This window comes from Lepus europaeus, chromosome 14, assembly GCF_033115175.1.
Source record: "Lepus europaeus isolate LE1 chromosome 14, mLepTim1.pri, whole genome shotgun sequence".
NCBI classification, from domain to species: Eukaryota; Metazoa; Chordata; class Mammalia; order Lagomorpha; family Leporidae; genus Lepus; species Lepus europaeus.
In genome coordinates, this window is record NC_084840.1 from 2,523,038 (window position 1) to 2,542,937 (window position 19,900).

Below are 19,900 nucleotides of genomic sequence, written 5' to 3' on the forward strand. Positions count from 1 at the left end.
AGCTTTTTCAAAATTCATATAAAAATTCCAAGAACCTAAAAGAAAACAACAGGCATCTTTTTCTGTGTCCCAGAAAAGCAAACAGAAACAGCATTATGAGGGCATAAGCTACAGCTTTTTCCTTGTATCCTCTTGCCTGGCATATAGTAGAGACTCAATTAATGCTTACTGGATGAATGTCCTAACAGATGCCTTTTATATTCAGCCAGAAACATGAAAATCACCTTCATAAAATTAAATTAATCATCGATAGCAACCTAGACAAAGAGGTAATCTGACTTATATCCCTAAAATTAGTTGACAGCGGAAGCTAAGTTATTTCTAGATGCTTCAATTGGAGGCAGGGCTAGAGGGTGTAACCTGCACAGCATGAATACATAACTTCAATGAACTCACACGAATGTCCAGTATAGGAAATAACAAATTTAGCACTGTAATCTAAAATCAAAGGACAACAATACACATAATTAGGGTAAGATAAAGGCTTATGCATTACAGACCTAAGGATAAATTAAATACACAGTGAAAAGCAAGTTGAATTTACCTTCCACCATGTTACCATCCTTCTGGAAGATTCTCTCTTCACACCACTGACAGTGGATCAGGTACTGGATCTTCTTGGCTGCTGCATCTGCTGAGGTGGGCCCCCTCAAGACTCTCACGACCACCAACACGAAGTGCTCAAGCGCCACTGCAAACAGGACTTCTATGCCTTTGTTGCATCGAGCTGCAGCTCTATAAAAAATGTTTGAAGTTATACTGGGGCCTTATCGTTTTCCTTTGTTTGGCTTATTACTGACAATACCAACCTGGACAGTAAATTATGGAACTCAAAGTTACAGGAACTCAAGGAAAACTCAGTTCTTAGTACTGGTGCTTTTAAACGATCATTACTGTAACTTTTACACAAACTGAAACACAGGGAAAAAAGGATGCTTAGCAGGCTCTTCGGCCCCTGGGTATTTGCTGTTTAACACACTCGCTCAACAGGAACACAATTTCTGGTTTTCAGTGTTGTCATCACCACCTTCTTCCTTCTTTTTTTAATCTTTTTTTTCTATGTAAATTGTGTTCCAAACAATTCATATTTACTGAGTACTGGTTATATATAAGATATTCTACTAATGAAAAACAGATAGTCAAAATCCTTTCCCCAGGCATTGTAGAGACTTTGTGGCATGAGTTTTAACAGACACAGCACTTCTGTACTTAGCTTCTCCTGTGGTGATACACTGAATTTAGTTTATATATGTTAATTTGAATGTGCTGTTATGGACATCTTAAGTATGTACAGCAGGTTCTTGGCACATACAAACTGAACATCAGAGTTTTCAGTTAATTAGGAATAGTCCTGAGGTCTATTTACTGGAACTGGAACTTTCAGCAAAATGCTGGAAACGGGTGTTAGGGCTAGTGAGTGAGCTGGCTGATGACCACGCACCAGCTGCACTCTCGATGTCCATTTATATTTTATTATGTAATTCTTTTAGTATAATGTCCTATATGTAATACATGCTCAAAAAATCTTCCTTTTTTCAACTTTTAAAAAATCCTGATAAGAAACAGAACTTCTGGTTTTGAATGAGCATACCACAGAGTCAAATTTATAAGCCATCAATTTGTTCAAATTATACAAGGAAGATGAACTACATATTAAACAAATGACTGGTTCTAAATATAAAAACAGTTTTTCCTCTTCTTTTTCATATTACTATCCTTTACCTATCCTATGTTGTTGAAATAAACTGATTTTAAATTAACTTTCATTTTTTTCTTTTTTTAATCCCTCAATGATTTTAATAATATTTTAAATTGGAGAGCAAACAGCATTTCAGGCATAAGCTTTTAAATAACATTCTAACCAAAACACACTGAAAACAAATCAGGATTATAGAAATGAAAATTAAGGTGTATGTTTCATGCGTGTTTTGAAAATTGAGAAGAGCACTTCCTTTCCTGGCGTGTGCCCACACACAGGTGCAGGACTGGCAGTGTGGTACCTTGCCACTGCAGCCACAACTACTCTGGCAGCCAGCTCCTTGTAGTACTCTGTCCGGACGATGTTACAGCCATAGTGCCGTCGCGCAACGTGCTGTGCCTTGGCATACAGAGAACTGATGTCAGTAGAGGTCACTGACACTATGCCAAGGTTTCTTACATTTCTGAATGCAGAATCCAGATAGTTCACAGATGTTCCAAAAGGGTCTAGGTGTCTAAAATTAGAAAGAATAGAGACATATTTAAACTCATATCAATAATCAAAACCATACCATTGTAATTATTTCTAATGATAAAATTCCATGAATTCAACAGTACTTTGCAAATCTATTTTAAGTGAGTAATTATGGTTTTAAAATTGAATTGTCGGGGCCGGCACTGTGGCGCAGCAGGTTAATGCCCTGGCCTGAAGTGCAGGCGTCCCATATGGGCGCCAGCTCGAGACCTGGCTGCTCCCCTTCCTGTCCAGCTCTCTGCTATGGCCTGGGAAAGCAGTAGAAGATGGCCCAAGTGCTTGGACCCCTGCACCCGTGTGGGAGACCTGGAGGAAGCTCCTGGCTCCTGGCTTCAGATTGGCGCAGCTCTGGCTGTTGCAGCCAACTGGGGAGTGAACCATCGGATGGAAGACCTTTCTCTCTCTCTCTGCCTCTCCTCCCTCTGTGTAACTCTGACTTTCAAGTAAAATAAATAAATCTTTAAAAAAAAAAACATTGAATTGTCAACTTTATTTGTTTTTATTTGAAAGGCAGAGAGAGCGGGAGAAACAGAAATCTCCCATTCCGCTGGTTCACCTCTTGAATGCCTGCCAACAGTCAGGGCTGAACAAGGGGTCAGGAACTCCCACGTGGGTGGCAGGGACCCAACTGCACGAGCCATCCCTTGCTGCCTCTCAGAGGTGCATGAGCAGAAAGCTGGACCTAGAAGTAGAGTGGGAGCTGAACCAGGCACTGTGATACGACATAAGGGTATCCCAAGCAGTGTCTTAAGTGCTGTGCTGAACACCTGCCCCTGGAATTCTGTTTGTAAAGTAACAAAATGATCACATGGCACAGCAGACATGTAAACATAAATCAGGCTTAGAGGAAAAGTATCATGCCCAGGCATTTTATTCCAAATGCTACAAATTTTTCTCACTACATACCTTAGCCAGTATAAAAAAACTATATTAGTTTAATGAACAACAAACTATCTTAATTTTTAATTACCCCCACCCCAAAATTCCAGTTCAGTTTAGAAACTGACTTAGGAAATCTTTTTCACTTACATGAAATCAAAAGACCTCAAATGCATCAGCACATTGGCATCCATCTTGGTGACCTTAATGTTACCGAGGTCTTCCTCTCCTTCAGGAAGACCCTCTCTCTCTTCCTCTTCCTCACTGTCCCCCTTCACTCTCAGTTTGTTTAAATGGCAGTTTTCCTGAATCAGTGTCACAGAGTTTTCATTCAAGTCGTTAATTGTAACTTTGATTGCATTTCCAAGATGTTTTGCCCATTGCAGTCCCATTATCCCTTAGGAGAAAGGGAGAGAAAGATGGGTTTTTAAACTGTAACAATCTTTTAAAATCCAGTATAATAGTAACAAAATTTTATACGTTGTAAAAATTGCTTCAAAATTTAACATTTTCATAACTCTCTTAAAAACTTATTTGAAAGGCAGAGAAACACACAGGGTGAGCAACAGAAAGAGGCAGAGACAGAGAGAGATCTTCCATCTGCTTACTCAACAAATTCATGTAACAGCTGGGGCTGGCCCAGGCTGAAGCCAGAAGCTGGTAATTCAATAGAGATTTCCCACGTGGTAACATCAGAATAATGAGTATCTAATACGTTCACAGCACTTATATACCGTGTATTGTCCTCATGACTTCACATGTATTAATTTGTTGAAACTGCACAATAAGGTGAGCACTTAGGTCCCTTCTCGCCCTTCACAGAAGACCAGAGGGAGGCACAGTTTCCTGCAGTGGCCCAGCTGCCACGCGAGGAAGCTGGGGTAGAACCCGGCAGCTCAGCTCCCCAGTCCCGAGGAGAGACGCCTGGAGGGAGAGCTCACTCCGCGCTCTGTCTTGGCTACGAGCTTCTCAGCAGTCCACTTCTACGATCTTTACGAAGACAGACTTGAGTTGGGGCACGCAGCTTCTTAGAAAGTTTTAGTTTTTTTCCATTATGTTTTTTCTACTGGTAGCTCCACTGGGAAAAGTGTTCTCAACCTTTGAAATTTCCTTCACTCCACTGCTTCAAGGCTAGGTCACAACAAACTATCACAGCACAAACATGACAGATACTAGGTGTTTTGTGACTGCAGTAAACAAATATTCTTAAAAAAAATTCCTATCTCAATGTAACGAAACTCTCAATTGATAAAAAAAGAAGTGACAGAGAAACATGCTATATGAGCCACGGTAACACAACCAGCAAAAATCTAAGTGGTGGGAAGCCACAGGTCAAAAGATTGGTACATCAACATGACACACACACACACACACACACACGAACTGATTAAAGAGAGATTTAGCCATATCAAAGAATTGGAATATATAGCTTTAGTCTGGCTTCTGATTTGAAAATTTAAAAATATTCTGAGATAACTTGGCATATCTAAATAATTATTGATATTAAAATTCATTCTTAACATTTTAGGTATGATAATGGTATCACAGTTTTATTTCTGAAATGTCCTGTTTAGACACCCAGCTGAAATACTAACAGGTGAAGAGATAGGCCCTTGATTTCTTCCAAATTAAGGGGGATGGAGGAAGGTATGAGGTATAGAGATACAGATAAAACAACACTGAGCATAAGTTGATGATTTCTAAGGTGAATGATGTATACACAGTGATTTACTTATTATACTTCTGCATACATTTAAAATATTTCATAGTAAAAAATTTAGAAATTTAACCTCAACTCTTTATTTTTTTTACAACAAAATATTTTGCAAGATACAAAACCCACATAAAATTTCTAAGTAAAGATATTGCATAAGTCTTATAAATAAAAGGTTTTTTTTTTTTTTTTTTTTTTTTTAACAGGCAGAGTGGACAGTGAGAGAGAGAGAGACAGAGAGAAAGGTCTTCCTTTGCCGTTGGTTCACCTTCCAATGGCCGCCACGGCTGGCGCTGATCCGAAGCCAGGAGCCAGGTGCTTCTCCTGGTCTCCCATGGGGTGCAGGGCCCAGGCACTTGGACCATCCTCCACTGCACTTCCGGGCCACGGCAGAGAGCTGGACTGGAAGAGGGGCAGCCGGGACAGAATCCGGCACCCCGACAGGGACTAGAACCAGGTGTGCTGGCGCCGCAGGCGGAGGACTAGCCTGTTGAGCTGCGGCACCGGCCCACAACAGGGTTCTAAGAGAGCTTTCCGACTCACCAGTGGCTCCAAAGGCGTCCAGACATTCCAGCGGTGTTCGTTCCTCAGCCAAGGCAGCTAATGTGCAGAATACTAGCTGCCTACAAAAAAGCAATAATCTGAAATAACTTCTTTATATCATTGTAGATTTTATTTAAGAACAATAAGAACTGAGGTTCCTAGTTACTATATATTTTTGAAAGAAAATCTAATAATATTCTCAATTTAACAGTATAATTACTGAAAATTTATGAAATTAAACTATGAATCTAATTGGTTCTAGCAGTAAGCATTTATTTATTTATAAACAAAGTATGTCTGCAAAAGTACCAGCCTGTTGAGTAATTACAAAAAGTTAGCCCTATTTTATTCTGATAAAGAAAATGGCTTGGTAGGAAAAAAAAAAAAAAGGAAAAAATCATTCTGAAAAAAATGTTCAAGTAGATAACTTCATTCTGCATCTAGTTTTAAACTTCAGTATATTTGGACATAAAGGTGGAAAGAAAGTACATTTATGATGATATGAATGCAATGCTCCCATAACCCTATCTTCAATTTATCTTACCGATTTAGTTTCATTTTGGGATTAAAGTAGGAATCTGTTTTCTGAGGTATAGAATAGTTAGGAAAAACTTGTACATCCGTGTCTGCCTCTTTCAAAATTTCATTAGATGGTTTAGTAGAAGAAGCTAAGATGGGAGGAAAAAAAAAGATTTACAGGGATATACAAAATAATTCTAAACTTCTAAGATAATAAACATTTTGAAAAATATATTACTTTGTGTTAATGCAAACAGTTGGGCAGATGTAAAAAGACAAAACCAAACCAAAAGGTTGATTTACTCAGCAATGTCTCTGGAAAACAGTACCACCCAGTTAAGTATTTATTGAAAGAAAGCAAACTTATTAACTTAAAATCTTACTGCCGACCACATCAGTGCATCTGTATGATGCTTAACGACAGTCACCCCAAAATAACACAAAATCCTGAAACACCCTCAAGATTCATCAAATTCTGTTTGTCTGCAGAGGCGGGCTGCCAGGGTGGTGCTGTCAGCAAATGAGCACCTCCACGTGGCTGCACTCTGTTAGCCAGCTTGGCTGAGAGACGCTAGCTAGCGTTTCCCAAACATGCTGGACTTCAGAACACAATCTCATAACTATGATTTTTAAATCACAAATTACATTTAAATGGCTACAAAGTAATGCAAAAATGATTTTACATATACATTAGAATCATTCACCTATAAACTCAAATGAAATACTGATGTGTATATAAATGCACATGGTTTTAAATATTCAAGAAATGAGATCTATAATAATGTGTAGGGAAGAACTGAGATTCTTTATGTTTCAATTTCTTGATAATATTGCTATCAGAATGTTAACTAAATGACAATCATATTTCTCTTTCTACAATGCCAAATAATAGTAAATTTTCCTAGAATGGTGTTATATATTCTTCTACTGCCTGCAAAAGGCCTGTCACGTATCACATATCAGATCAAACAAGGATCTGTAAGAAAATTAAACTTTATAGAAAATTATTTCAGTAACTGTATTTGAAGTTTTATTTTTTATTTATTTGAAAGGCAGAGTTACAGAGAGAGGGAAAGAGAGGGAGAGGGAGACAAAGACTGATCTTCCATCTGTTGGTTCACTTCTCAAATGGCTGCAATGGCTGGAGCTGTGCCAGACCAAAGGCAAGAGCCTGGAGCTCCATCTGGGTCTCCCACATGGGTGCAGGGACCCAAGCACTTGGGCCATTTTCTACTGCTTTTCCAGGTGCATTAGCAGGGAGCTGGATCAGAAGTGGAACAGCCGGGTCTCAAACCGGTGCCCATATGGGATGCTGGCTTGACCCACTAAACCAAAATGCCAGCCTCAATGACCGTTCTTTTTGTATTTCTTTATTTTTTAAAATGCTTTATTTATTTTAAAGGCAGAGTCACGGGGGGGGGGGGGGTGGGATCTTCTATCTGCTGGTTCTCTCTCCAGATGGCTGCAACAGTCAGCACTGGGCCAGGCCAAAGTCAGGAGCCAGGAACTCCATTCAGGTCTCTCACATGCATGGCAGGGGCCCAAACCTGCTGCCTTCCATATGAGCGCCGGTTTGAGACTCAGCTGCTCCTCTTCCGATCCAGCTCTCTGCTATGGCCTGGGAAAGCAGTAGAAGATGGCCCCAAGTCCTTGGGCCCCTGCACCCACGTGGGAGACCTGAAAGAAGCTCCTGGCTCCTGGCTTTGGATCAGCACAGCTCCGGCAGTTGTGGCCAATTGAGGAGTGAACCATCGCATGGAAGACCTCTCTCTTCTCTGTCTCTCCTCTCTCTGTGTAACTCTGACTTTCAAATAAATAAATAAACCTTTAAAAAAAGAATAACTGGGCCGGTGCCGTGGCTTAATAAGCTAATCCTCCACCTTGCGGCGCTGGCATACCGGGTTCTAGTCCGGTTGGGGCGCCGGATTCTGTCCAGGTTGCCCCTCTTCCAGGCCAGCTCTCTGCTGTGGCCAGGGAGTGCAGTGGAGGATGGCCCAAGTGCTTGGGCCCTGCACCCGCATGGGAGACCAGGAGAAGCACCTGGCTCCTGCCATCGGAACAGCGCGGTGCGCCAGCCGCAACGAGCCAGCCGCGGCGGCCATTGGAGGGTGAACCAACGGCAAAGGAAGACCTTTCCCTCTGTCTCTCTCTCACTGTCCACTCTGCCTGTCCAAAAAAAAAAAAAAAAGAAAAAAAACTGAAGCACTGTTTAAGGATCTATTATTAATACATTAATGAGATTATTCAACTTACCAGCAATATATCTGGACTTCGTCTCTCCTTTATTCACATGGCGCCTAACATGTCCTAGCATATCAGTTCTCCGGGTGATTGTTGCTGAACAAATGATACAATGATAATGGGCGCCCATCTTACTGGATATCTATCAAACAGAGTATTTAATTTAAATAAGTTACTATAACAAGGAGATAGAGGTTTAAGGTTGCAGATTTCAGTATGTTAGTGTGTCTAGGATTTAATGTCATACAAAGTAATAATTTTGTCATATGACTTTGAAAGAAACTTAACATCCTTATCTATATGTATATATGTCTTTTAGTTTTTCCAAGAGGCCACAAGTTTAATTTCTTAATTTTCTCATTCATTCTAATCAGCAAATAATTATATGCACTTTCTGAAAGCTGTACTGATAAATGCCAAAATGTTCATAGCGATGACTGGTACACTTTCAACACTTGGATCTCCAAGAAAATGCCCAGATTTTTAATATTTGCATATTTCTCTGCCATAAATATTCTAGCATGGCCAAATTCAAACTACCAATGTGACATCACCATGAATTTGGGAAGGGCTGTGCAATATCACACTGTTTTAGAGCCTTGCCATAATGTAGATACAATAGATGAAAAAGTACATAGATGACAGGTAAAGATAGCAAAACAACTAGGTGTTAGGAGTTTTAAGTATTTAACATATTAAGTTAGTATGTATTCATGTCAGTGTTACTAAAAAAACGATATAGTTTGTCCAGTGTGTCCTTAGGCCAAATCACTGTAAAAGTAGACACGTATTTTTAAGAGCTAGTAAGATTCCAGAGTTTCTTGATTCTGTCAAAATGAAAGGACAAGAGAAGGATGAACGTGACACAGACATACCAAGATATTTAATAAATCACAGAAAGTGAACTTATTCCATGATCAAAATTTACTTTAAAAGAAAAAAAAAATTACCCTCTATTTAAATTCTCCATCCAAAAATCAGTAAATGGGTTAATGTTAATGTTGAACACAAAATCAATTTATCTGAAACTGAAAACCATATAATGAGAGGTCCAATGCAGCAACCCTTTTTTCCCATATATTCCACATTTTCCCTATTATGGTAATCTGAAAGGACGCACAGAATTTTAAAGTCAACCACATTGCCGAATATGCATTTTACCTTTAAAGCAAGTGAAAACTACAGTTTCTTTAAAGAGGAATAAGTTCAAAATTAACAAGTCTAATATCTAGTCACCTGTTCCCCAACAGTGTTTGGTTTCACAGGCAGACAAGGTAAGTGACAGATGCACATCCTGTGACCTAAGAAAAAGAATATTACTGTTCATTAAATGTTCAATTATCACCGCCAATTTTTTTCAAATACTTATTATATTTATTTGAAAGAGTTAGAGACAGGCCTTCCATCCCCTGGTTCACTCTCTAAATGGCTGAAATAGCCAGAGCTGAACTGATCTGAAGCCAGGAGCTTCTTGTGGGTCTCCCATGTGGATGCAGGGGCCCAAACACTTGGTTCATCTTCTGCTTTTCCAAGCCATAGCAGAGAGCTGATGGGAAGTGGAGCAGCCAGGACTCGAACCGGCACCCATATGGGATGCCAGTGCTGCAGGCTGGGGCTTTAACACACTGTGCCATTGCTCTGGCCCCCAAATTTTATCTGATTTTATAGTAATTGTGACTATTCTTTTTATAGTATCAAAATTACTTCAATGAGCTTGCTTTAGCCTATACACTTATTAGGAGACATCTATGTTTATACAAAAACAGGGAAGCAGAATGCTGACTCTGCCCTCTGTCTTATCTTGGGCTCGTCATTCAGCTTCTTCGGGATCAGTGTGATGATACAGCACCTGGCATCCAGATCGCCTTGCCTCACGCTGCCCTTGCCCATTTCACAGGTCCCTCTCCATCTACGGTATGGCACCGTCTTGGTTCCCTTCCCACTCTCACTCCTGTTCTTTACATATTCTCCTTCTCCTCTCCTCCCTGAAATGTAGATGTCCCTCAGGGCTGGCTGGTTACTTGACTTCTTCTCATTGCCTTAGTAACTTTAATTCCTTTCCGGATTCCAGTGATCTCTCCTCTCACTTTCTGTCCTTCCACTCTACGAGTCCTCGTTAGGTTCATCCGCCCAGATTCCGTCATTTTTGTCACAACTGTAATCGGTGTATTGTTTCTTCTTTACATTACCATATATTCTATCGTGTTTCTGAACATTCTTACTTTTTTTAGGCCATCAGCAGAAAATGAGATGCAATCTTCTCTTTTCTAGTATTCCTACCAATTATTTTATTTCCTGGTTTTACTATACTTACTATACTTTCAAAAATACATGTAAGAAGCCGTCATTGTGGCTTAGTGGGTAAAGTCACTGCCTGCAATGCCAGCATCCCAGGTGGGTACCAGTATGAGTCCAGGCTGCTCCACTTCCAAAACAGCTCCCTGCTGATGTACCTGGGAAAGCAGAGGAAGATGGCCCAAGTACTTGGGCCCCTGCCATCCACATGGGAGACCCAGAAAAAGCTCCTGGCTCCTGGCTTCGGCCTGGCCCATCTCTGATTCACTCTTGGGGAGTGAACCAGAGGATGGAAAATCTGTTTTTCCCTCTTTCTCTCCCTCTCTCCGTAACTCTGCCTTTCAAATAAATAAATAAATAAATCTTAAAAAAAAATGTAAAATAGTAGTTGTTCTACTGCAGAAGTGTAACTTACTAAAAACGTTTTCAGTGTGAACATGGATTCCCAGGACACAACAGAGAACCCAGTATCGATCAGATGCTTAACAAGTTTGCTGAACTAAACTCTTGTGTCACATATACCTTTGCCTATAGAGTGGCATTTTTTTTTTATTACAAGCACTAAAAGTGAGGGTATTAAATTTATTTTATACTTAAGGGTACTTTAGATGAGGGGTTATTTAAAAATTTTATGTTCACCATAAAATGCTAGAAGTGGAGCTATGTCACGGACTAGCCAACACCTGTGAGGCAGAGTCACGGGTGCTGAAGGAGTCGTAAGACACACAAAGCAGAGAGAGGCAAAGCAGGGGTCAGGGACACTGCATGTGGCACACGACAGCCCAAATGCCTCCTGCTCTCCATGTTTAATCGTTAACATCATCTAAGCACAGATACAATAGCATGGAAACTCAACAAATAGTTTGAAACTCCTTAAATCTATCAGAACAAAGCAAGGCTTCAACAAAACTATTTATCTTCCTTATCCCATGAGCTCAGAGCTGCTAGGGCTTATTCATTAACTATTCATAACAAACACTAACAATAATAGGAAAACTTAGCAAACACCACGAAGCTCTTTAATGTGATCAGTAGAACCAGGAACAGAATGAAACCAAGAATAAGGTAACCCTAATCAATTTTTTATAAAGATTTTATTTACTTATTTGAGAGGTAGAGTTACAGACAGTGAGAGGGAGAGACAGAGAGAGAGGTAGGTCTTCCATCTGCTGGTTCACTCCCCAGATGGCCGCAACGGCCGGAGCTGCGTCGATTTGGAGCCAGGAGCCAGGAGCTTCTTCCGGGTTTCCCATGTGGGTGCAGGAGCCCAAGCACTTTGGCCATCTTCTACCGCCTTCCCAGGCCATAGCAGGGAGCTGGATTGGAAGTGGAGCAGCCAGGACTAGAACCGGCGCCCATATGGGATACTGGCGCCACAGGCGAAGGATTAACCTGTGCCAAGGCACTGGCCCCATCCTAATCAATTTATTTTGTCAAGCATCTGGGGTGGAGAGCAACTTGTCCCTGGATGAACAGGTCACTGATTCCACTTACATCATTTATTGGGGAACAAGGAAAATCAGGTGCCATTGCACCAAATTTATCACCTCCATCCTTCCGTGTCTGACTGGGAAAGGTCAAGCCCAGGGCAGCCCAGCACCATCTAGATACTTCAAACCTACTCCTGCTTTAGAATCTATACTTCTACACTACGCTATATAATAGTAACTAGCCCCAACAGTAATAAACATTCCATTTCATGGACATCACTTACAGAAGCACAAAAATACCTACCTTCAAATTCAACTGAGACTTTCCAGTGTAAATTCTGAAGATGGCGACGAAGCTTATGGCTATTACAAGCTCTGAATTTTTCCTTAGGGCACAACGGACAAGCCTGTTTGTTTCCTTAAAGAGAAATGAAGAACCAACTAACTACTGGATTCAGCTATAGTTGTAAAGGGCACCTCCATGCTCACCTCCCACTTCTCAGATAAAGCTTTTCTTAACTCTAGGGAGAAGTCATTATCCCTAACCCAGGATCATTAACAATATCAGAGCAGCTCATGAGCAGTGATCTTTCCCCCAGAACTCTCCTCTGTGCTTGGCTGATGCCTCTGCTGCCACTGAGAACAGGGAGGGTGGGGAGGTCCTAAGCTGCCTGCCAGAGAGAGCAGTACTCTGCTTTGAGTAGGGGAAAGGACAGGACAGGGGCTGGGCGGAGAGCACAAGAAGCTGCTGTGCGATTCTTCTAGTACCCTGCACCGACAAAGATGGTTAACATGTGGAGTGCGAAACATGGAGGAGGAAGGGCGGGAACAGACGGCACTCAGCATAATTGCTGTTCTGGCCGTGGAGGCATGGTTAGAATCACTGTACTCTACTAATGATTTTTTATCAACACATTCCTGAAAAAGATTGTGGATCATCAAAATAGAAGGCTTTACTTAGTTAGAAATGTAATACATCTAAAATAAAAATTCTGATATATGGTATACAAATGAAATAAACCCTGAATTCAGGTTTAAAGCAATGAAATATATAGAAATAATAAATAACACTTTTAGTAACATTTTTAAACTAACAAATATCTTTCACCAATAGCAAGATGCAAGTGTACATACAAATACATGTATATACACTGCCTACTTCACAAAGCCATGAGGTGATCTTGGGGACGGAAACAGCAGAGCAGAGAGGAGGCACCTGGAGGTGCTAACAGTTCCATGGAACTCTCGGGCCATTCTGAAACTGCCTGTCCTGAAATCTTTCCCAGGACAGAATACTGGCCTCTCTGTTTAAGGGATCCTTTTCTAGTTACTCCTAACCAAATGCAATTCCTAACTTACAGAGTACACAGCACCTAGACATCGAGAAGACTGGTATTTTCCTTGCAGTTGTAAAGTAACTTGCTCCAGTAGCACCTTTGCATATAGGAGGTTAGCAATTTCCTAAATAAAAAATTCCAAAGATGTAGAAATACCTGCATCAAGATTATCGGAGTTCAGTGAACTGGCAGATTCAAGATCCCCTTCAGCTCTGAAAGCTAATTTCTCTAGGTCAGCAAGCTGTCTCTGAATGGAGATATGTCTTTCTGAAAGGAATTTGAATTGTTAGAAATCTGTGTTTGTTATGTTGTATTCTAGTCCCATTTTTACTTGGTCAGGTTACATAGAAATCTATACTTTTGTTTCCTTATTATGTTCCTAGGACCTGGATGGGGAATACTGTCACAATTAAGTTCATAAAACGACCAGTGTGCTTCAGAAGGCAAAAAGGTTGGGGGAAAACCTCCAATATGTGACTTCACATCTCAAAGTTTACCCAATTAGTCACTGCAATTCTATACAAGTTTCTACTTTGTAGAAGATCCTGAAGGAATATAAGCTATGCTGCCTGTCTTCAAAGACTTTCAAGAGTAATTCGAGATGGATGAGATTATGGGGGAGAGTAACCTGTTCATTTCTGACTACAACACCAGGCAGGATGAGAGCAGTGCCACAGGCAGAGGTACTACGACGCAGGCACGTGGAGGCAGCCGTCTTCACTGGAGAAGTGGCGCTTTTCTGAGACACGGGGTACGAGCAGAATTTCAGGAAGCAGAGATTCGGTACCTGGCCTTCACAACTGAAGTAACCTCATGAACAAAGGCATGCAGCCACACTCTTACCTGGCTCTGGCTAGAATGTTACGTTTAGGGGGTGCGATGAGTAGAAAAACGATGCAGTTAAAAACGTGATACAGGGCACTGTGGCTCAACAGGCTAATCCTCCGCCTAGCGGCGCCGGCACACCGGGTTCTATCCCGGTTGCCCCTCTTCCAGGCCAGCTCTCTGCTGTGGCCCGGGAGTGCAGAGGAGGATGGCCCAAGTGCTTGGGTCCTGCACCCCATGGGAGACCAGGAGAAGCACCTGGCTCCTGCCTTCGGAACAGCGCGGTGCGCCGGCTGCAGCGCACCAGCTGCGGTGGCCATTGGAGGGTGAACCAATGGCAAAAGGAAGACCTTTCTCTCTGTCTCTCTCTCTCACTGTCCACTCTGCCTGTCAAAAAGTAAAAACAAAAACAAAAAAAAACGGGATACAGGTCACGGAAGGCATAAATTCTGTGCCATTAGTCTGGATTTCATTCTGCAGGCAACGACAGGTCTTGGACGGTTTCTGGGGAGTGAATGATTGCTCTCCATGCCTCTCAGGAGGTGACGGAGTAGTAATGGAAAGGTACAGGAGGGGAGAATATTAAAGGAAGCAACACGGATATGAAGCACAGGATAAAAGGTAAAATTAAAGAGGATAAGATTCTGAGTTTATGTGACTGAGAATGATGGTTCCATTACCAAAGGAGAGGAAATCCTTTTGGCAGAAAGGTAGAGGAAAAGACAACAGGAAATCTAGTTTTTGGTATAGGAAGTCTGATGTGCTAGTGGGTGGACTGTTCAGACAACAATGTCCAGCAGGCAGCAGTGGGTTTGTTTCTGGGGCTCAGCAGGGCTTCTGGATGCACAAACCATAAATACACGTTAGATAAAACTATAAGAGTGAGCAAGAAAGCCCGAGGAAAAAAATTGCTAAAAAAAGAGAAAAGTCATGGCCCATTCCTCATTATGACCAATTTCAAACAACTAATCTAAAATTAATTTTAAAATGTAATTTATATATTTTCAATTCTTGTGCATTTCACATTTCTCAATCATTATTTGCATTTCCAAGTTTCTCAAATGGTATGCACTCTTTGAATTAAATACTTATAAATTCAAGAATATATGAATAAGTCTTTCCAAAGTATGTTTAACATATTTTTGATTGGGGTGAAGGATTCATTCCCGGATGTTGCTGAACCCACTGCTGATTAATATAAACATACAAAATTAGGAAGTGAGGAATGGAAGGATTTAGGCATTTGTTAAGAGATGCTGTGTAAAAAAATCAAAGTAGATTCAGAAAGAACAAATGGTAAAATCAAGATGATGCAGAAGCCAAGGGAGAAGAGCCTGTCAAGGTGAAAACTCAGGCCGAGTGACAGACAGCTGGCAGCCCAGACAGAGACCTGGGCCGAGTGACAGACAGCTGGCAGCCCAGAGACTCTAGGCCGAGTGACAGACATCTGGCAGCCCAGAGACTCTAGGCTGAGTGACAGACAGCTGGCAGCCCAGACAGAGACTCTAGGCTGAGTGACAGACAGCTGGCAGCCCAGAGACTCAAGGCCGAGAGACAGACAGCTGGCAGCCCAGACAGAGACTCTAGGCCGAGTGACACACAGCTGGCAGCCCAGACAGAGACTCTAGGCCGAGTGACACACAGCTGGCAGCCCAGACAGAGACTCTAGGCCGAGTGACAGACAGCTGGCAGCCCAGAGACTCAAGGCCGAGAGACAGACAGCTGGCAGCCCAGACAGAGACTCTAGGCCGAGTGACAGACAGCTGGCAGCCCAGAGACTCTAGGCCGAGAGACAGACATCTGGCAGCCCAGAGACTCTAGGCTGAGTGACAGACAGCTGGCAGCCCAGACAGAGACTCTAGGCTGAGTGACAGACAGCTGGCAGCCCAGAGACTCAAGGCCGAGTGACAGACAGCTGGCAGCCCAGACAGAGACTCTAGGCCGAGTGACAGACAGCTGGCAGCCCAGACAGAGACTCTAGGCTGAGTGACAGACAGTTGGCAGCCCAGAGACTCAAGGCCGAGAGACAGACAGCTGGCAGCCCAGAGACTCTAGGCCGAGTGACAGACAGCTGGCAGCCCAGACAGAGACTCTAGGCTGAGTGACAGACAGCTGGCAGCCCAGAGACTCAAGGCCGAGTGACAGACAGCTGGCAGCCCAGACAGAGACTCTAGGCCGAGTGACAGACAGCTGGCAGCCCAGACAGAGACTCTAGGCTGAGTGACAGACAGCTGGCAGCCCAGAGACTCTAGGCCGAGTGACAGACAGCTGGCAGCCCAGAGACTCTAGGCTGAGTGACAGACAGCTGGCAGCCCCGACAGAGAGTCAAGGCCGAGTGACAGACAGCTGGCAGCCCAGACAGAGACTCAAGGCCGAGTGACAGACAACTGGCAGCTCAGAGACTCAAGGCCGAGTGACAGCTGGCAGCCCAGACAGAGACCTGGGCTCATGGCGGCTTGGGCCTGGTCCAGCCCTGGCCATTGCAACTGTTCTGGGCAGAGAGTCAGCAGATGAAGGTAGACCTCTCTCTCGTTCTCTCTCCCCTTCAAATAAATAATTAAAATAAATCCATAATTTCCACCTTATTTTTAAATGAGCACAAGTAACAACATTATTGGGTAAACTTCTTGTAACAGGAGCATTCAGATGGCTTACAATGAGTTATCATTTCTATAAATGGGCGTTTGGCCAGCGCCGCGGCTCACTAGGCTAATCCTCCACCTTGCGGCGCCGGCACACCGGGTTCTAGTCCCGGTTGCCCCTCTTCCAGGCCAGCTCTCTGCTGTGGCCAGGGAGTGCAGTGGAGGTTGGCCCAAGTCCTTGGGCCCTGCACCCCATGGGAGACCAGGAGAAGCACCTGGCTCCTGCCATCGGATCAGCGCGGTGTGCTGGCCGCAGTGCGCCTACCGCAGCGGCCATTGGAGGGTGAACCAACGGCAAAAAGGAAGACCTTTCTCTCTGTCTCTCTCTCACTGTCCACTCTGCCTGTCAAAAAAAAAAAAAAAAAAAAAAAAAAAAAGGGCGTTTTCCCACTACTTGATAGAAAAATGTTAACTGTTAAGTCAGACAGTAATATTCTGGAAATGAACCCATGTGCACAAACCAACCAACCTAATGTGTACTATTAGAACTTGGAACTTCCATTGTTCAAAGTCCTGTGAATATGAAACAACATCTACAGCACTACATAAAGATATGCTTATGGAAATTATTCTAACTACTAAATAGTACAAAATAAGAGAGAGACTTAAAAAATGGAAAACTTGGTGATGTTTCAACATCTGTTGAAAAATTCATGATATGCTCATAACTATCTCTGCAATTACTTTCTAGTTCAAGAGAGTAGATATCAGAAAAACCTGTATTCAAATCGCTCAACCCGCTTTTTGTAACACACGAATAGTGCAGAAGTCAACAGGCCAACCTCGTGCTAAATCAGATGAATCCAGGATGCCGGGAGGTTCTTTGACAACTTCTTCTTCTCCTTTTTCAATTTTCAGTTCTATTTCAGATGGGCCATCTCCATCTCTCCTAGTTATGACTGACTTCAAAGGACTAACTAGACCATCGAAAAATAATTTTAAAAATGTGATTAACATGTGTTTTAGTTCTTACATGTTGTTATTTTTCCCCGATCCTTGTACCAGTAACGCGTTTCCCGGTTTCTCAAACAGCACACATTCTTCTTCACATTACATGTTTGTAAAATGTAGGAAAATTTTTTCCAAATTCCCTAAAGCTGTGGAGCCACTTTTGGTTGATGCAGAGATGCCATCTGGAGGCGACACAGAGGTTGCAACACCTGCCCGCCTCCCCGCACCCCCCCTGCGGCTGTGGGTGAAGTCCCAGCCGGCCTCTTGCACCTGCAGCTCCGACCGCAGCGGACCAGGGGCCTTCCTGAGGCTGCCCGCGACCAGCCCCATCTGGAATCTACCGGAACCAGGGATAGGCAAAGCGACTCCAAGCAACTTTCTAACCACCCAAGCGTCTCCAGACATCAGACTCAAAACTCGCCCCGAAGTGGGGAAGACGACGGATTACTTTAGGCCGTTTTGAATTCTAATCTGGAAAAAGGGTAAGGCCAACTGACGGCGCCACAGAACCTGGAGCGCTTCCGTGAGCCACTCACGTGCAGCGGCTCGCGTGGCCTCGCGGGCGCCGCCAGACACACGTGAGCACCGGGGTCACCGGCGGCTTCCCACGCACAGACCCCAGACCCCAGGCGGCGCTCACGCTGCTCCAGAGGATGAGGTTAGGGGTCCGGGCGCCGGGGGGGCGTCGGTCTGGGTGCAAACCGCTGTTGTGCCTCGTAAGCAGACCCCGGCCCCAGCCAGCGAGCTGCCCGCCGCCTCCCGGACCCCCGCCCCGCACGGCAGAGGGGCCGGCTCCCCGCACTTACCGCGCCCAGCCTCCTCCGGGCCGGAGGCGTGCGCCGGGCCCGCGGCCGGAGTCGCGTCCGAGTCTGCCGCCTCCGGCAGGGGCCGCGGCTCCTCCTCCGCCATGTCCGCGGTCGCCGCCTCCGGGCCGGGCCCGCCCGGGACCCGCGGGGCCCGGAGCCGCCGTGGACGCCCGGCCGGCCGGCGCCGGGCCGGGGCGGCCGGACGCGCGCCTCGCGCGGAGGAGCAGGCCCGGGCCCGGGTCCTGTCAGGGCGCGGCGCCGCACTTGCGCGGCAGCGGCCGGACGGCGACGGCCCAGGCGCCCCGCGCGCCCCCGCGCCCGTCAGGAGGAACGCGCGGCGCGCGGCGGCGGCGGCGGCCCGAGCCCCGAACTACACTTCCCGGCGGCCCCTGCGGCCCGGCCGGCTTCCGGGGCTCGGGCCTGGGGCCGCTCAGCGGAGGCCGGCGCGGCGGCCCGGTAGGGAGCTGGGGTCGCGGGCGTCACGGGCGTCGCGGGTGGGCAGGGGGCGTCCCCGGCGGGGAGGAGGGTCGCGGGTGGCGAGCGGCCGGCGGGGCGAGGAGTGGCGTCCCCGTGGGAAGCGGAGCACGGGAGTGGGGAGTGGCGTCGCGGGCGTCGCGGGTGGGCAGCGGCCGGCGGGGCCTGGCCCGTCCGGAGCCCCGGCCCCGCCGCGTTCCCCGCGGGCTGCCGGCGCTGCGGACCCGGGGACCCGGGGACTCGAGCGGCGCCCCCGGGCGTTCGCTGCCGGGCCGGCTCCGGGAGCGGCGATGCGTGCCCAGCCCGTGAGGATCGGCCCGGGCGCGGCTGGGTCCGGCTCCGCAGGTCTGTCCTGGACGCCCGCGCTCCCCTGGCCGTGTTTCCGCCTCAGCCTGCGTGGGAACTGGCTCCTGTTCTGCCAAGGCCCTCGGGGGTCCCGGTGAGCCCGGGGCCCCGCCGTGCGCTCCCGGCCCCTGGCGCAGCTCGAGCCTCGGGGTGCCCTTAACCCCGCTGAGAGTCCAGTGTGGCCGGCTGGGGACCGGCCCCGGCGCCACAGGCGGCGGCAGGGCAGGCGCGGGGTGTCCAGTGAACCCCTAGGTCCAGGCTCGCCTTCGCAATTCCCTTTTCTAAGGAAAGCCTGGCTTTTCCATCTGCTTCTGAACTACGTGTTCCAGAACCCAGGGAGAGAGGCCCTGCGGCGTTTGAAGCTGGCCCTGGGAGCTAGCTGCCGCCCTCCTCCCGGAAGTTGTGTCCGGGGCTGCTCTTTTACCCGCTCCCGGTTCCTGGACGCAGCTGCCCCTGGTGCAGGCTGGGGAGCACTTGTTTAGGACTGCTCGGCTTCCCGAGCTGCTCACTCCCGTGCCTCGGCGTTGGTTCTGGTCACTGACAACAGGCCTCCATTCTTGGCCGTGCGGCCTTTTCGCTGGCTGCTTGAGTGTCCTCTTGCCCAGTCCAGGGAAGAGCAAGGCGGGATAGGCCCCAGTGTCTTGTGGGACTCCTGCCCGTGCCACC

The 19,900-nt window shown here is 45.7% G+C and overlaps 2 protein-coding genes across 5 annotated transcripts in view; one reads left to right on the plus strand and one right to left on the minus strand.

Annotated features, from left to right (window-relative positions):
* Positions 1-18,520, minus strand: part of TRMT1L (tRNA methyltransferase 1 like) — a 35,218-nt gene extending 16,698 nt beyond the window's left edge. Inside the window, exons 1-11 of one of the 2 annotated variants that reach the window (XM_062211503.1) lie at positions 18,416-18,520; positions 17,441-17,575; positions 13,348-13,458; positions 12,159-12,272; positions 9,366-9,430; positions 8,142-8,271; positions 5,914-6,037; positions 5,370-5,449; positions 3,263-3,509; positions 2,001-2,213; positions 545-735 (exon numbers count right to left, since the gene is read on the minus strand). In XM_062211503.1, coding sequence (XP_062067487.1) covers positions 545-735; positions 2,001-2,213; positions 3,263-3,509; positions 5,370-5,449; positions 5,914-6,037; positions 8,142-8,271; positions 9,366-9,430; positions 12,159-12,272; positions 13,348-13,458; positions 17,441-17,575; positions 18,416-18,518 — 1,513 coding nt within the window. In that variant the 5' untranslated portion in view covers positions 18,519-18,520. The remainder of the gene's footprint in view (positions 1-544; positions 736-2,000; positions 2,214-3,262; positions 3,510-5,369; positions 5,450-5,913; positions 6,038-8,141; positions 8,272-9,365; positions 9,431-12,158; positions 12,273-13,347; positions 13,459-17,440; positions 17,576-18,415) is intronic. The other variant, XM_062211504.1, reaches the window with a different exon arrangement.
* Positions 17,890-19,900, plus strand: part of SWT1 (SWT1 RNA endoribonuclease homolog) — an 87,220-nt gene continuing 85,209 nt past the window's right edge. Inside the window, exon 1 of one of the 3 annotated variants that reach the window (XM_062211500.1) lies at positions 17,890-18,091. The gene's annotated coding sequence lies outside the window, so the exon portion shown is untranslated. Of the gene's footprint in view, positions 18,092-18,807; positions 18,872-19,287; positions 19,329-19,900 lie in introns of those variants that run through there. The other 2 variants (XM_062211501.1, XM_062211502.1) reach the window with 2 other exon arrangements.